Source organism: Papio anubis, chromosome 1, assembly GCF_008728515.1.
Source record: "Papio anubis isolate 15944 chromosome 1, Panubis1.0, whole genome shotgun sequence".
Classification (NCBI taxonomy): domain Eukaryota; kingdom Metazoa; phylum Chordata; class Mammalia; order Primates; family Cercopithecidae; genus Papio; species Papio anubis.
Window position 1 is genome coordinate 136868107 of NC_044976.1, and position 15897 is coordinate 136884003.

General features: G+C 34.0%; 1 protein-coding gene across 2 annotated transcripts in view; it reads left to right on the top strand.

Moving 5' to 3' along the window:
• LOC116268619 (dynein heavy chain 14, axonemal-like) overlaps positions 1-15897 on the top strand; it is a 103683-nt gene that overhangs the window by 65620 nt on the left and 22166 nt on the right. For both annotated transcript variants that reach the window (XM_031655382.1, XM_031655376.1), the window contains exon 10: positions 2457-2707. In XM_031655382.1, the coding sequence (XP_031511242.1) occupies positions 2457-2707 (251 nt within the window). The remainder of the gene's footprint in view (positions 1-2456; positions 2708-15897) is intronic.

Consider the following 15897-nt stretch of genomic DNA (forward strand, 5'->3'; position numbering starts at 1 on the left):
ATCAGAGCCATATATGGCAAGCACACAGTGAACATCATAGTGAACAGGCAAAAACTGGAACCATTCCCACTGATAACTGGAACAAGAGAAGGATGCCAATTCTTACCACTCCTGTTAAACACAGTATTGGAAATTCTAGCCAGAGCAATTATGCAAGAGAAAGAAACATAATACATTCAGATAGGAAGAGGTCAAACTATCTGTTTGTAGACTGTATGATTATCTAGGAAACCTTACATAGTTTCTGTCCAAGAGCTCCTACATCTGATAAAACAACTTTAGGAAAGTTTCAGGATATAAAATCAATGTACAAAAATCAGTAGCATTTCTATACACCAAAAACATCCAAACTGAGAGCCAAATCAATGCCATTCACAATAGCCACAATAAGAATAAAATATCCAACATTTAACCAAGGTGATGATAGATATCTACAATGAGAATTACAAAGCACTGTTGATAGAAATTAGAGATGACACAAACATTCCATGCTCGTGAATAGGAAGAATCAATATTGTTAGAATGGCCATACTGCCCAAAACACTTTACAGATTTAATCCTATTCCTATCAAATTACCAACATCATTTTTCACAATTCAAAAAAAAAACTATTCTAAAAATCATGTTGAACCGAAGAACCTGAATTGCTAAAGCAATCCAAAGCAAAAAAAGCAAAGCTGGAGGCATCACGCTACCCAACTTCAAACTATACAAGGCTACAGTAACCAAACAGCATGGTAAGGGTACAAAAACAGACAGGTAGACCAATGGAACAAAGTAGAGAACCCAGAAATAAAGCCACACTGTCTACAGTGACAACAATGGGGAAAGAACTCCCTTTTCAGTAAATGGTTCTGGGATAACTGGCTATCCATATTCAGAAGATTGAAACTGGACCCCCTTCTGTCACTATATACAAAAATTAACACCAGATGGATTAAAGACTTAAATGTAAGACCTAAAACAGTAGAAACCCTAGAAGAAAACCTAGGAAATACCATTCTGGACATCAGCCTTGACAAAGAATTTATGACCTAGTCCCTAAATGCAATTGTAACAAAAACAAAAGTGACAAGTGGGACCTAATGAAACTAAAGAGCTTCTGCATAGCAAGCGAAATTATCAACAGAGTAAACAGACAACTTACAGAATGAGAGAAAATATTCACAATCTGTGCATCTGACAAAGTTCTAACATCCAGAGTCTATAAGGATCTTAAACACCCCAACAAACAAAAAACCAAGTAACTCCACTAAAACGTGGGCAAAGGATATGAACAGATACTTCTCAAAAGAAGACATACATGTAACCAACAAATATATGAAAAATATACTCATGATCGCCGATCACTAGAGAAATCCAAATTAAAACCACAATGAGATAACATCTTACACCAATCAGAATGGCTATTACGAAAAAGTCAAAAAACAATAGCTGCTGGTGAGAATGTGGCAAAAAGGAAACACCCTGCTGGTAGCAGTGTTAATTAGTTCAGCCCCTGTGGAAAGCAGTGTGGAGATTTCTTAAAGAACTTAGGAGAGAAATACCATTCAACCGAGCAATCCCTCTACTGGGTATATACCCAATGGAAAATAAATCGTTCTACCAATAAGACACATGCATGCTTGTGTTTGTTGCAGCACTATTCACAATAGCAAAGACATGAAATCAACCTAGACGCCTGTCATTGGTGGACTGGATAAAGAAAATGTGGTACATATACACTATGGAATACCACCCAGCCGTGAAAAGAATGATATCATGTCCTTTGCAGCAGCATGGTACAGCTGGAGGATATTATTTTAAGCAAACTGACACAGGAACAGAAACCAAATACCATATATCTTCACGTATTAGTGGGAGATACACTTTGTTACACATGGGCAGGAAGATGGGAACAATAGACACTGGTGACTGCTTGAGGGAGGAGGGTGAGGGGAAGGTATGGGTTAGAAGGCAAACTATTGTTGACTATGCTCACTACCCATGTGATGGGATAATTCATACCCCAAGCCTCAGCAATACACAATTTAACCATGTAGCAAACATACATATGTACCCTCAAAACCTAAAATAAAAGTAGAAGAAAAAACAAAGAAACAAATAAAAACAAAACAAACAAGTAAAAACATGATGTGATTTTCATGTTGTTAAATTTAGATTTGCTATTTTATTATTTGTTTTTGGTTAGTCTCCTCTGTCTTTTTTTTTTTTTCCCGCTGTCCTTCCTCTTTTGGCTTCTTTAGTATTATTTAAAGAATTTTTAGAATTCTATTTTAATTCATATGTTACTTTTTGGGCCTACCCGTTAAATCATTTTTTGCTTGAGGTATTAAACTATCAATTCTTAACATTTACATCTAATTAAAGTTAATATTGGTAAAAATTGTTATAAACTAGAAATCATATAAACAAAGAAAATCAATACTTGTTTCTCAATTTTTTTTAAATTGTAGGTTGCAGAAAAGAATGAAATCAAAAGGTATTTTGAGTCAAAACTCTCTGAAGATGACACAACACATTTCAAGCTGCCTAAATATAGACGTTTATTAGAAACATTTTTCAAGTTTGTAATGCTGATTGACTACATATTTCAGGAACTCATTCGTCAACTTATGAACACTGCAGTCACACTACTTTTGGAATTATTTAATGGTTCTGCTGGAATGCCATTTTCAGTGGAAAAAAAGAATGAAAATCTCATCAGGTAAATTATTTTTTTGAACTCAAAAAGTAACTTACAATTATAATATTTTAACATATTGCCACATATGGAGGAAATATTCAATAATTTAAGCTAGAGTTTGAAAATTCTCCTGGTGGCAGAGTACATGTACTCATTTTTGCTATTAACAGAAATTATTATTTAGTAATACCTTACTTAATATTGGTGCTATAGGATGCCAAGTAGAATTTTAATTTCACATAAATGATACATAATTTTTAGTATACTTTAAGTATTACCTATGTTAAAAATTATTGTTTATCTGAAATTCAGATTTCTCTGATAATTTAGCAAATATATATTTTATTTGTTATATCTGGCAATTCTGCACCTAGGTATACTCTGTCTTCCAAGGTCAGAGTTAGTTTTTAAAGATAATGTGAGAATTCTGGAAGGAGCTACAAAGTCCAATTGGAATTTGAGTCAATTCCAAGAAATATCTGTTGAATATTTTCCCAATGAGAAAACTATCTGAAAAACATTTTTACCTTCTAAACACTACTGTTAAAAACAAAGCATTTTTCTTATTTTCAACAACTAGATATATCTACCATAACTAGTGAAACAGGAATATTAATTGAAATGATGGCATACTTTGTAGCTGGTGAAACAGGACTATGAATTGAAATGATGGCATGCTTTAATTTTTATTTATCAAAATTTAATAATGTCATTTTAGGCTAATTAAAGTTTTATAACTAGATAGCTGAAAATATATCAATTCAAAAAATTTTAAAGATTATTCAAGATAATATTTTGTTTTTCTAATTATTACTGAATCTACAGAGCTAACATCACTTATCTAAGGACTTCTAACTGGTTTGAGTCAGTGCCAGGATTTTAACTTATGTAAGAACACAACTATTTAGTGCATTATAATTTTATTTCCTTTAAAACAATGTGTGTGTGTGTTTAGGAGAGGTCTTTATATTCTTAACATAGTTTTTGAAAGATATTATTATAATTAATTCATCATATTATAGCAAATTTAGAAAACAAGTATCACCCTTCATTCTATCACTTAATTACAACATCTTATTTTATATTATTTTTATAGTCTTTTCCTATATGGTTTTCCATTGGTGTAATCCTAGTGTACTGTTTTATGGCTCGTTTTTCAAATACAGTGTCTCCTGTATGCATTTTTTATGTTACAGGAAGAATATATATAGGTCAGGCCCAGTGGCTCACGCCTGTAATCACAACACTTTGGGAGACCAATGAGGATGAATTACTTGAGTTCAGGAGTTCAAGATCAGCCTAGGCAACATGGCGAGACCCTGTCTCCACAAAAAATACAAAAATTAGCTGTGCACAGTGGCACTGGCACACACCTGTGGTCCCAGCTACTTGGGAGGCTGATGTGGGAGGATCACTTCAGCCTGGGAGGTTGAGACTTCAGTGAGCTGTAATCATGCCACTCCACTCCAGCCTGGGCAACAGAGTGAGATCTTATCTCAAAAAAAATATATATATATATGTTTAAGCACATCTTTTTGTGGAGTCAGACCACCTCGGTTTTAATCTCTGATTTGACTCTTGCTAGTTTTACTTAGTTGAGCTATTAACCCAACAGAGGTTGAATAAATTTGGCTGGGCATGGTGGTTCACACCTGTAATCCCAACACTTTGGGAGGCTGAGGTGAGAGGATCACTTGAGTCCAGGAGTTCAAGACCAGTCTGGGCAACAAAGTGAAACCCTGTCTCTACAAACAACAACAACAACAACAACAACAAAACTAAGAAAATTAGCCAGGCGTGATACTGCATGCCTGTAGTCCCAGCTACTCGGGAGACTGAGGTGGGAGGATCGCTTGAGCCCAGGAGGTTGAGACTGCAGTGAGCCATGATCACTAAATAAATAAATAAATAAATAAATAATTTAGACTTCAACTTTCTAATCTATAAAATGAAGGTAACAGTAATACCTATGCCATAATGTTGTTTGAGAATAAACACAGTAAATGTCTGATAAAAAGCATCAATCATTGTTGAATCTGTTTCCATTGACCTCTTAACAGTATTGGTTGGTATAATAGTTCCATAATGACTAATGATGTTGAACATCTTTGCATGTGCTTTTTGGCCATTTATATACATTCTTTGAGGAAATATCTGTTCAAAATCTTTGTTCATTTTAAAATTGTGTTAGTTAATTAATTAATTTATTTAGATGGGGGCTTGTGTTTCTCAGACTTGTCTTGAACTCCTGGGCTCAAGTGATACTCTCACCTCAGCCTCCCTCATAGCCGGGACTACAGGTTCATGCCATCATGCCCAGCTAAGTTATTTGTCTTTTGATTGCTGAGTTCTAAGAGTTATTTCTTTATTAGATTCTGTGGGTCATCTTTTCTTTTCTTAATAGTATCCTTTGGAGTATAAAAGTTTTTAATTTTTATTTTTTATTTAATTTTTAATTTTATTTTTATTTAATTTAACCTTTGATTGATTGTGTTTTAAGTATATCTAAGAAATCGTTGCATAATCCAAAGTCTTGAAGATTTACTCTTGTTTTTATCTAAGATCTTATAACTTTAGCTCTTGCATTTAGGCTTTGATGCATTTTGAGTTAATTTTTGTATATGGTTTGAGATGGGGTCCAAATTTATTCTTTTGTATATGAATATCCAGTTGTCCCAGTACTATTTGTTGAAAAGAATAACACTGTTTCTTTCTCTATTGAATTGTCTTGGCACCCTAGTTGACAATCAGCTGACTAAAAATGTATGGGTTTATTTTCAGACACTCTATTTCATTTCATTGCTCCATGTCTGTCCTTATGCCAGTACCATACTGTCTTGATTACTATAGCTTTGTAGTAAGTTTTGAAATTGGGAATTGGGAATTTTCTAACATTGCTCTTCTTTTTCAACATTGTTTTGGCTGTTCTGGGTCCCTTGCATTTTCATATGAGTTTTAGAATCACTTTGACAATTTCTGCAGATATTCAGCTAGAATTTTGATAGAGACAGCATCAAAACTGGAGATAAATATGGGGAATATTTTCATTCTAATAGTATAGTCTTCTAATCCATGAACATGGGCTGTCTTTCCATTTATGTAGGCATTCTTTAATTTCTTTCAATATTTTGTGGTTTTCAGTGTATGAGTCATGCATTTTTTTGTTAAAATTATTTGTAAATATTTTATCATTTTGTATGCTGTTGTGAATTGAGTTATTTTTAAATTTTATTTTTTGGTTGTTCATTGCCAGCATATTGAAATACAAATGATTTTTGTATATTGATCTCATATCCTGCTACTTTGTTGAACTTTTTTTTATTATCCCTGACAGGTTTTTAAAATTAATTGTTTAGGGTTTTCTATATGCAAAATCATGTCGTCTGCAAATAGAGATAATTTTACTTCTTTACCGATCTGATACCTTTTATTTCTTTTTATTGCCTAATTCCCCTGTCTAGTAAGTACTTTAGAGTGTTGAATAGAAATGGTGAAAGCGAACATCACTATCTTGTTCCAGAGCTCAGGAGGAAAACATACAGTGTTTCATCATTAAGTATGATGTGCCCGGGGGTTTTTCACAGATGCTTCCTATCAGGTTGAGGAATTTCTCATCTGTATTAGTTTGTTGTCACATTGTTATAAAAAACTACCTGAGACTAGGTAATTTATAATTAGAAGAAGTCTAACTGGCTCATGGTTCCACAGTCTGTACAGGAAACATGTCTGGGAGGCCTCAGGAAACTTATAATCATGGCAGAAGGTGAAGGGGGAAGCAGGCATGTTTTACATGGCTGGATCAGGAGGAAGAGATGTAGGGGGAAGTGCTACACACTCCTTAAAACAACCAGGTCTCATGAGAACTTATTATCATGAAAACAGCACAGAGGAAATCTTTCCCTTAATCCAGTCACCTTCCACCAGACCCTTCCTTCAACACTGGGGATTACAATTTGGCATGAGATTTGGTTGAGGACACAATCCAAACCATATCACCACCTGTCTTACTTGAATGTTTTTGTCATGAAATAGTGTTGGATTTTGTCAAATGCTTTTTGTTTTCTGTGTCTGTTGAGATGACCATGTGTCTTTTACTTTATTCTGTTAATATAGCATATTATATTACATACATACATTTTCATAAATGGAACCAATCTTGCATTCTTGGGATAAATCCCACTTAATTTTAGTTTATTATCCTTCGTATATGCTGCTGGATTCAGTTTCGTATTATTTTGTTGAAAATGTTCACATCTATATTCGTAAAGGACATTGGTTGGTAGTTTTCTTGTGATGTGTTTGTCTGGTTTTGGATTCAGGATAAGACTCACCTCATAGAGTGAATTGGGTAGCGTTATTACCACCTGTCTTCTGAAAATTTTATGAAGGATTGGTGTTAATTCTTCCTGAAATATTTAAAAGATTCATCTGTGAAGTCTGGGCCTCAGCTTTTGTGTGTGTGCGATGTATTAAAATTACTAATTAAATCTCTTTACTTGTTATAGATTTGTTTAGATTTTCTATTTATTCTTGATAAAATTTTGGTAATTTATGTCTTTCTAGGATTTTGTCCACTTTATCTAACTTATTTAAACTGTTGGTATACAGTTGTTTATAGTATTCACTTATAATTGTTTTGATTTCTGTAAGGTCAATAGTGATATCTTCTCTTTCATTACAGATTTTAGTAATTTGAGGCTTTTCTCTTATTTTCTTAATCAGTCTAGTTAAACATTTGTTTATTTTGTTGATCTTTTTAAAAACCAACTTTTGGTTTTATTGATTTTCTTGTCAATTAAAAAAAAATCCCAAACAAGTTAATTTTAAAATGGGTGAAAGATGTAAGCAGACATTTCATCTAAGAAGAAACAGATTGCAAATTTTTTGTGTTTTAAAGATGCTGTAAATCATTAGACATTAGAGAAATGCAAATTAAAATCACAATGAGACACTTTTACATACCTGCTAGAATGGCTAAAACAATACCAACAATACAAAGTGCTCATGAGGATGAGGAGCAACTGGAACTCTAATACATGGCTGCTGGGAATGCAAAAGGATACAGATGCTCTGGAAAACAGTTGGGCAATTTCTTATAAACATAAACTTACTCTATAATCTAGCAAGCCTCCTCCTAGCCATTTACCCTAAAAAACAGAAAACACTTTTCTATGGAAAAAAAAATATGTAAATATTTATAATGGCTTTATTCATAATTGTTGAAATCTGGAAATAATCTAAATATCTGTAAGTGGATAGCCATGAAGTGGAGTACTTCTCAGCAATAAAAATGAGTGAAATATTATACTTATGCAACACGAATGAATCTCTAATGTTAAGTGAAGGAAGCGAGACTCAAAACACTATATATTAGATGATTCCATTTATATAAAATTTTGACAAACCAAAACTGGAAGGGCAGAAATCAAATCAGTGATTGCCATGGGCTAGGTGGGGGTGAGAGGTACCTTCTATAAGGGTGCCTGATACAACTTTTTAGATGACAGAAATGTACTACATTTAGTCATTGTGATTGTAGTGGTTAACTGTGTGTGATTGACAAAATTCATTAGAACTGCATATCTGAGAAGCATGAATTTTACTGGATATAAATTATACCTCAATAAACCTGACATTAAAAATAAAGTATTATTTATTTAGCACATATCACTTGTCAGATACTTTGTTAGATCCTGGACATACAATGCTGAGCAAAATAGACAGTTTTTGCTCTAATGTAGTTTACAGTCTAGAGGAAGGGAGAGAGATTAATCTACTGACAACACAAATATATTTAACATTACAATAAATGCCACAAAGAAGATGTTTGGGGTATTGTGAGACTGAATCTGGTCTGGGGGAAGATTCATTGATAGGAGTTAATGAGGAAATCAAGAAGAAAGGGTGGTCAAGTGATCCCTAAAAAGTATGTCATATACCCTACAGAACAAGAAACATATTTGAAAAAGTGAGAAGAAGAGAGTATGACAACAGTAAAATGATAAGAAAATAGCATAAGACATAATGTGATTGATCAAACCTATAAAAAATAAATGTCTTTTCTACCATCCTAAAAGTTTCTGAAGAATTTGTTATAAAATCAACTAATCCTAAATCATCATTGCAACCCGTGGATACCAAGTGGAGAGTGTTTCAAAAAGTAAAAGTCTTCATATGTTAGGTGATAAAACAAAATAAACTTAAAATGATTAAAATCATACAAAGTATGTTCTCTGACCAACATAAATTAGAACATAAATTAGAATTAGAAATCAATAACAGAAGAAAGTTTGAGAAAGGTCACAAATACATGGAAATTAAATAACATACTCCTAAATAACCAGTGAGTCAAAGCAGAAATCACAAGGGAAATTAGAATAAAATCCGGTTTTATAAATGAATGAAAATGAAAGCACAACATACCAAACCTTACTATAGGCAGCAAAGGCAGTGCTTAGAGGGAATTTATACATGTAAAAACTACATGATATCTGTGTTCTACAAATGTTTTATCCCAGTTCATAAATTGTCTTAATTTTCTTAAGTGTCTTTTGATAAACAAGAGTTTTTAATTTTTATGAAGTCCAGTTTAAGTATTTTTTCTTTCAAAGGTTTGGGCTTTTGATTTCTGATCTAAAGCATTGTTTCCTAATGCAACAGCAGGATGAATTTTTCCAATATTTTCTTTTAGAAATTTTATACTTCTGAATATTATATTGTATCTGTGATCCTTTTTTGGTTAATTTTTGCAAATAGTGTCAGGTGTGGTTTGAGGTATATATTGTTATATGTAGGTATTTAATCCCTCCAGTAGTTTGTTGAAAAGACTAATCTTCCTCCAGACAATTACCTTAACATACTGTAGAAAATTGATTAATTAAATATATTCGTGAGTCTATTTCTGAATGCTTTTTTCTAGTCCAGTGATCTGTGAATCTGTCCTTTCACCAATATCTCACAGTCTTCATAACTATAATTTTATATTAAGTCTTGAAATCAGGTAGTATGTATTCTTCAGCTTTGTTCTTCTTTTTCAAAATTGTTTTAACTATTTAATTCATTGACTTTTTCATATGTGTCTTATAATTAACTAGCAGATTTATTCAAAAGGCCTACTGAGATTTTGATTGCAATTGCATTGAATATATAGATCAATTTGGGGAGAATCGACAATATTCAGTCTTTTAAGCCCTGAATATGGTATACTTTTTCCTTTATTTAGATATTCTTTGATTTATCTCATCAGTGTTCTATAGAACTCAGTGTGCAAATATTGCACATTTTTGTTTTAAACTACCTATTTCATATTTTGATAGTATTAAAAATGGTACCCTATTTTAAATACGGTTTCTAATTATTCATTGCTAGTATAAAGAAATACAATTGATTTTGCATATTGACCTTATATCTGTAACCTTACTAAACTCACTTATCGGTTGTAATAACTTTTCTTTGGTAGACAATTTAAGAATTTCTACTTAGACCAAGTGTCAACAAAATATAGCCCATAGGCCAAATCCTGTGGCAGACAGTTTTTATAAATTAGTTTTGTTGGACTATAGCCACACCCATTTGTTTACCCATTGTCTGCAGCTACTTTTGCACTACAAAGGCAAAATTCAGTTGTTGTGACAGACCACCACATATGGTCCACAAAACGTAAAATATTTTCTATCTGGTCCCTTACAGAAAAGCTTTGCTGACCCATGCTCTCGAGTAACCGCTAAAAGATAGTGATAGGATGTCTAAAAAGCTAAGAGAAGGAAAAATATTAAGAGAATAAAAAAACTGATTAAAAGCAGCTCTTCTTACAGGCTAATACAAATTATTTTTGTTACTTTTATCACTTCCATGATACTGCTAAAACTTTAGAACTCTTCAACTCCATTTATTTTCCTCTTGCCTTTTACAGCATTCTTTTACTATATTATAAATACATTTTTAGTTGTTCATATATTTTAACTCCAGAAGACATTAAAAGTATTGTTTTGAATGGTCAATATCCATTTATGTTTATCCATGTAATTACCATTTCTTGTGTTTTTTCCTTTTGCTTGTTTCTGTTTGTGTGGGGTCATTTTCCTTCTTCCTGAAAAACAATCTAGTATTTCTTCCAGTGCGGTAATGCTGGGAAAGAGTTCCCTTGGTTTTTAATTGTTGAAAAAGAACTTTATGTCACCATCATTTATAAAGGATATTTTCACTGGGTGTAGAGTTCTAGGTAATGGGAGACTCTTTTGAAAGACTTCTCAGTTTAATTTTTTAAAAATTTTTATTTTAGGTTTGGGGGTACATGTGAAGGGTTTTACATAAATAAATATGTGTCGTGGGGGTTTGTTGTACATATTATTACATTACTCAGATATTAAGCTCAATACCCAATAATGATCTTTTCTGCCCCTCTCCCTCCTTCCACCTTCCTGGCTCAAGTAGACCCTAGTGTCTGCTGTGTTTCCTTCTTTGTGTTCATAAGTTCTTATCATTTAGCTCCCCCTTATAAGTGAGAACATGCAGTATTTGGTTGTATTCTTGCATTAGTTTGCTAAGGATGATCACCTCTAGCTCCATCCATGTTCCTGTAAAACACATGATCTCGTTCTTTTATATGGCTGCATCATATTCCGTGGTGTATATATACCACATTTTCTTTATCCAGTGTGTCATTGATAGGCATATAGGTTGATTCCATTTCTTTGCTATTGTGAACAGTGCTGCAGTGAACATTGGTGTTCATGTGTCTTTATGGTAGAATGCTTTGTATACCTTTGGGTATGTACCCACTAATGGGACTGCTGGGTCAAATGGTAATTTTCGTTTTAGCTCTTTGAGTAATCGCCATACTGTTTTCCACAATGGTTGAACTAATTTACACTCCCACCAGCAGCATATAAGGATTCCTTTTCTCCGCAACCTCACCAGCATCCGTTATTTTTTTACTTTTTAATAGTAACCATTCTGACTGGTGTGAGATGGTATCTTATTGTGGTTTTGATTTGCATTTTTCTAATGATAAGTGATATTGTGCTCTTTTTCATATGCTTATTGGCTGCTGTATGTATTCTTTTGAGAAGTGTTTGTTCATGTCCTTTGCCCACTTTTTAGTGGGGTTGTGTTTTTCTTATAAATTTAAGTTCCTTATAGATGCTGGATATTAGACCTTTGTCAGATACAAAGTTTGCAAATATTTTCCCTTATTATGTAGGTTGTCTGTTTACTCTGTCGATAGTTTCTTTTCCTGTGCAGATGCTCTTAAGTTTAATTAGATCCTGCTTGTCAATTTTTGCTTTTGTTGCAACGGATTTTTGTGTCTTCGTCATTAAATCTTTGTCCATTCCTATGTCCAAAATGGTACTGCTTAGGTTTTCTTCCAGGGTTTTTATAGTTTTGGGTTTTACATTTAAGTCTTTAATCCATCTTGAATTGATGTTTACATACGGTGTAAAGGAGTCCAGCTTCAATCTTCTGCATATGGCTAGAGAGTTATCTCAGCACCGTTTATTGAATAGGGAGTGTTTCCTTCATTGCTTGTTTTTGTCAGCTTTGTCAAAGATCAGATGGTCATAGATATGGGGCCTTATTTCTGGGCTCTCTATTCTGTTGCATCGGTCTATGTGCCTGTTTTTGCAGCAGTACCATTCTCTTTTGGTCACTGTAGCCTTGTAGTGTAGTTTGAAGTTGGGTAATGTGATTCTTCCAGCTTTGTTCTTTTTGCTTAGGATTGCATTGGCTATTTGGGCTCTTTTTTGGATCCACATAAATTTTAAAATAATTTTTTTCCAATTCTGTGAAGACTGTCATTGATAGTTTGATAGGAATAGCATTGAATCTGTGAATTGCTTTGGTCAGTATAGCCATTTTAATGATATTGATTCTACCTATGAACATGGGATGTTTTTCTATTTCTGTGTCTTCTCTGATTTTTTGAGCAGTGTTTTGTAATTCTCATTGTAGAGATCTTTCACCTCCCTGGTTAGCTGTATTTCCAAGTATTTTATTCTTTTTGTGGCAATTGTGAATGTGAATTCATTCACAATTTGGCTCTTGGCTTGATTGTTGTTAGTATATAGGAATGCTAGCGATTTTTGTATGCTGATTTTGTATCCTTTGCTGAAGCTGTTTATCAGCTGAAGGAGCAGCTTTGGGGCTGAAACTATAGATAAAGAATCAAGTTGTATGCAAACAGATAGTTTGACTTCTGTCTTCCTATTTTGATGCACTTTATTTCTTTCTCTTGCCTGATTGCTCTGGCCAGGACTTCCAGCACTATGTTGAATAGGAGTGGTAAGAGAGGGCATCAGGTCCTGGGCTTCTTTGCTTGGTAGGCTGTTATTACTGATTCAATTTTAGAGCTCATTAATGGTCTGTTCAGGGAATCAATTTCTTCCCAGCTCAGTCTTGTGAGGGTGTATGTGTCCAAGAATTTATCCATCTCTTCTAGATTTTCTAGTTTGTGTACAGAGGTGTTTCTAGTAGTTTGTGATTTTTTTTTTTTTTAAATTTCTGTGGGGTCAGTAGTAACATTCCCTTCATTGTTTCTAATTGTGTTTATTTGCATCTTCTCTCTTTTCTTCTTAATTAGTGTAGCTAGTGGCCTCTCTTTTATTAATTTTTTCAAAAACAGCTCCTGGATTCTTTGATCTTTTAAATGTTTTTTTTGTGTGTGTGTGTGTCTCAATTTCCTTCTGTTTGGCTCTGATTTTGGTTATTTCTTGTCTTCTGCTAGCTTAGTGGCAGGTAGGTTGTATGTGTCTAACAATTGATCCCTTTTTTCTAGGGTTTCCAATTTGTGGCATGCAGTTGCTCATAGTAGCCTCTAGTGATCCTTTGAATTTCTGCAGTATCCGTTGTAATGTCTCCTTTTTAATCTCTGATTTTATTTATTTGGGTCTTTGTTCTCTTTGTTTTTTTAGTTAGTGTGACTAAAGGTTTGTCAGTTTCCTTTATCTTTTCAAAAACCAGCTTTTTGTTTCATTGATCTTTTCTGTAGTTTTCTTGCTTTGATCTTTATTGTTTCTTTTCTTCTACTAACTTTGGATTTGGTTTCCTCTTGCTTTTCTCATTCTTTAAAATGTATCATTAGGTTGTATTATTTGAAAGTTTTTTTGTTTTGTTTTTTTGAGATAGAAACTTATGCCTATATACTTCCCTCTTAGTACTGCTTTTGCAGTATCCCCATAGGTTTGGGTATGTTATGTTGGTTAAATTCCATGTGTTTGTGTAGTTCCCAGAATTCCTCCTCTGATTGATTTGTAGGGTTTTTGTTTTGTTTTGTTTTGTTTGTGGTCAGAGAAGATGCTTGATATTATTTTGATGTTATTGAATGTTTTAAGACTTGTGTTTTGACCTGACATATGGTCTATCCTTGAGAATTATCTGTGTGCTGAGAAGAATGTGTATTCTGTAGTCATTGGATGAAATGTTCTGTAAATATCTATTAGGTCCATTTGGTTTTTCCTGCATTTTAAGTCTGATGTTTCTTTGTTGATTTTCTGTCTGGATGATCTGTCCAAGGCTGAAAGTGTGGTGTTGAAGTCTCTAGCTATTATTGTATTGGGTTTATCTTTCCCTTTAGATCTAATAATTGTAAGAATTAAAGAAAGAGGAAAGAAACACGAAAGGTGGCTTGCCAGTCAAGACAGATTTATTTTAAGGAAAACGAACCTGAGAGGAGCCTTCTGGCTGAGTTAGGTCAGAGACCCACTCTCTTACAAACTAAGAGGTTTTTTTGTTTTTTTTGAGACAGAGTCCTACACTGCCACCCGGGCTGGAGTGCAATGTCGAGATCTTGGCTTACTGCAACCTCTGCCTCCCAGGTTCATGCGATTCTCCTGCCTCAGTCTCCCAAATATCTGGGATTACAGGTGCACACCACCACACCCAGCTAATTTTTTGTATTTTTAGTAGGCACAGGGTTTCACTTTGTTGGCCAGACTGGTCTCAAACTCCTGACCTTATGATCCACCCACCTCAGCCTCCCAAAGTGCTGGGATTATAGGCCTGAGCCACCGTGCCCTGCCCAGACTAAGAGTTTTTAAGGATTCAGGGTGGGAGAGTTTATCAGAGGCTTGGACTGCTTCTGTGTCTCTTTGTTGTGCTTATCTGGGAGAGAGAGTCATTTGTCTGTTCCCATACATCTTTCAGAAGCTGCAAGCATACCCCCCGAGTCTGCTTTTGTCTTCCCTATCTTAGTGCGCATGAAGGGAAAGGAATATGCTTATTAAGGCCTACTGTTTTACTGGGGTCCAGTGTATGAGGGTGAAGTTTGGCAGTTACCCAAGAGACCTTCCCGTCACCTCCCTCTGTGCCTGAGCTGTCTTATCTGTGTTTTACTATCTGCTCTTTCTGGCTGCATGTAATTAGAAGAGAAGTGATTTCCTTGAAATGCGTAAGGCTAGAAAGGGAGCTGGAACTTAAAGTGGCAGTGTTTGTCGAAGATGACAGTGCTCCTGCTCTGTCAATAATACTTGCTTTTTGTATCTGTGTGCTCCAGTGTTGGGTACATGTATATTTACAAGTGTTCTATCTTCTTGCTGAATTGACCACTTTATCATTATATAATGACCCTCTTTGTGTCTTTTTACACTTTTTGTTGTATAATCTATGTTGTCTGATGAAAGTATAACTACTCCTCTTTTATTGTTTCCATTTGTGTGGAATATCTTTTTTGGTAGCTTTATTTTCAGTCTGTTTGTCAAGGTGAAGAGTGTTTCTTGTAGGCAGCAGAAGGTTGATTCTTGGTTTTTCATTCATTCTGCCACTCTATATCTTTTGATTAGAGAATTGAGTCCATTTACATCCATTCTTATTATTAAGTAAGGACTTACTCCTGCCAGTTTGTTACTTGTTTTTTTGGTTCTTTTGTGGTGTCCCCTTCCTTCTTTTCTTCCTTCCTGCCTTCCTTTTAGTGAAGGTGATTTTCCCTGGTGATATGTTTTAATTTCTTGCTTCTTTTTTGTGTATCTGTTGTATGTTTATAGATTTTAGGTTACCATGAATCTTGCAATTAATATAACCCATTATTTTAACCTCATGACAACTTAGTGTTGATTGTATAAATGAACATACAAATAAGATAAGGAGAGTTATAAAATCTCTATATGTAATCTCCTTGCTTCTTAACTTTTATTGTTTCTTTTTATATCTTATTGTATAATCTGTGTCTTGAAAACTTATTTTGATCAGTTCTTTATCTTTGTACTTAAAATATGAGT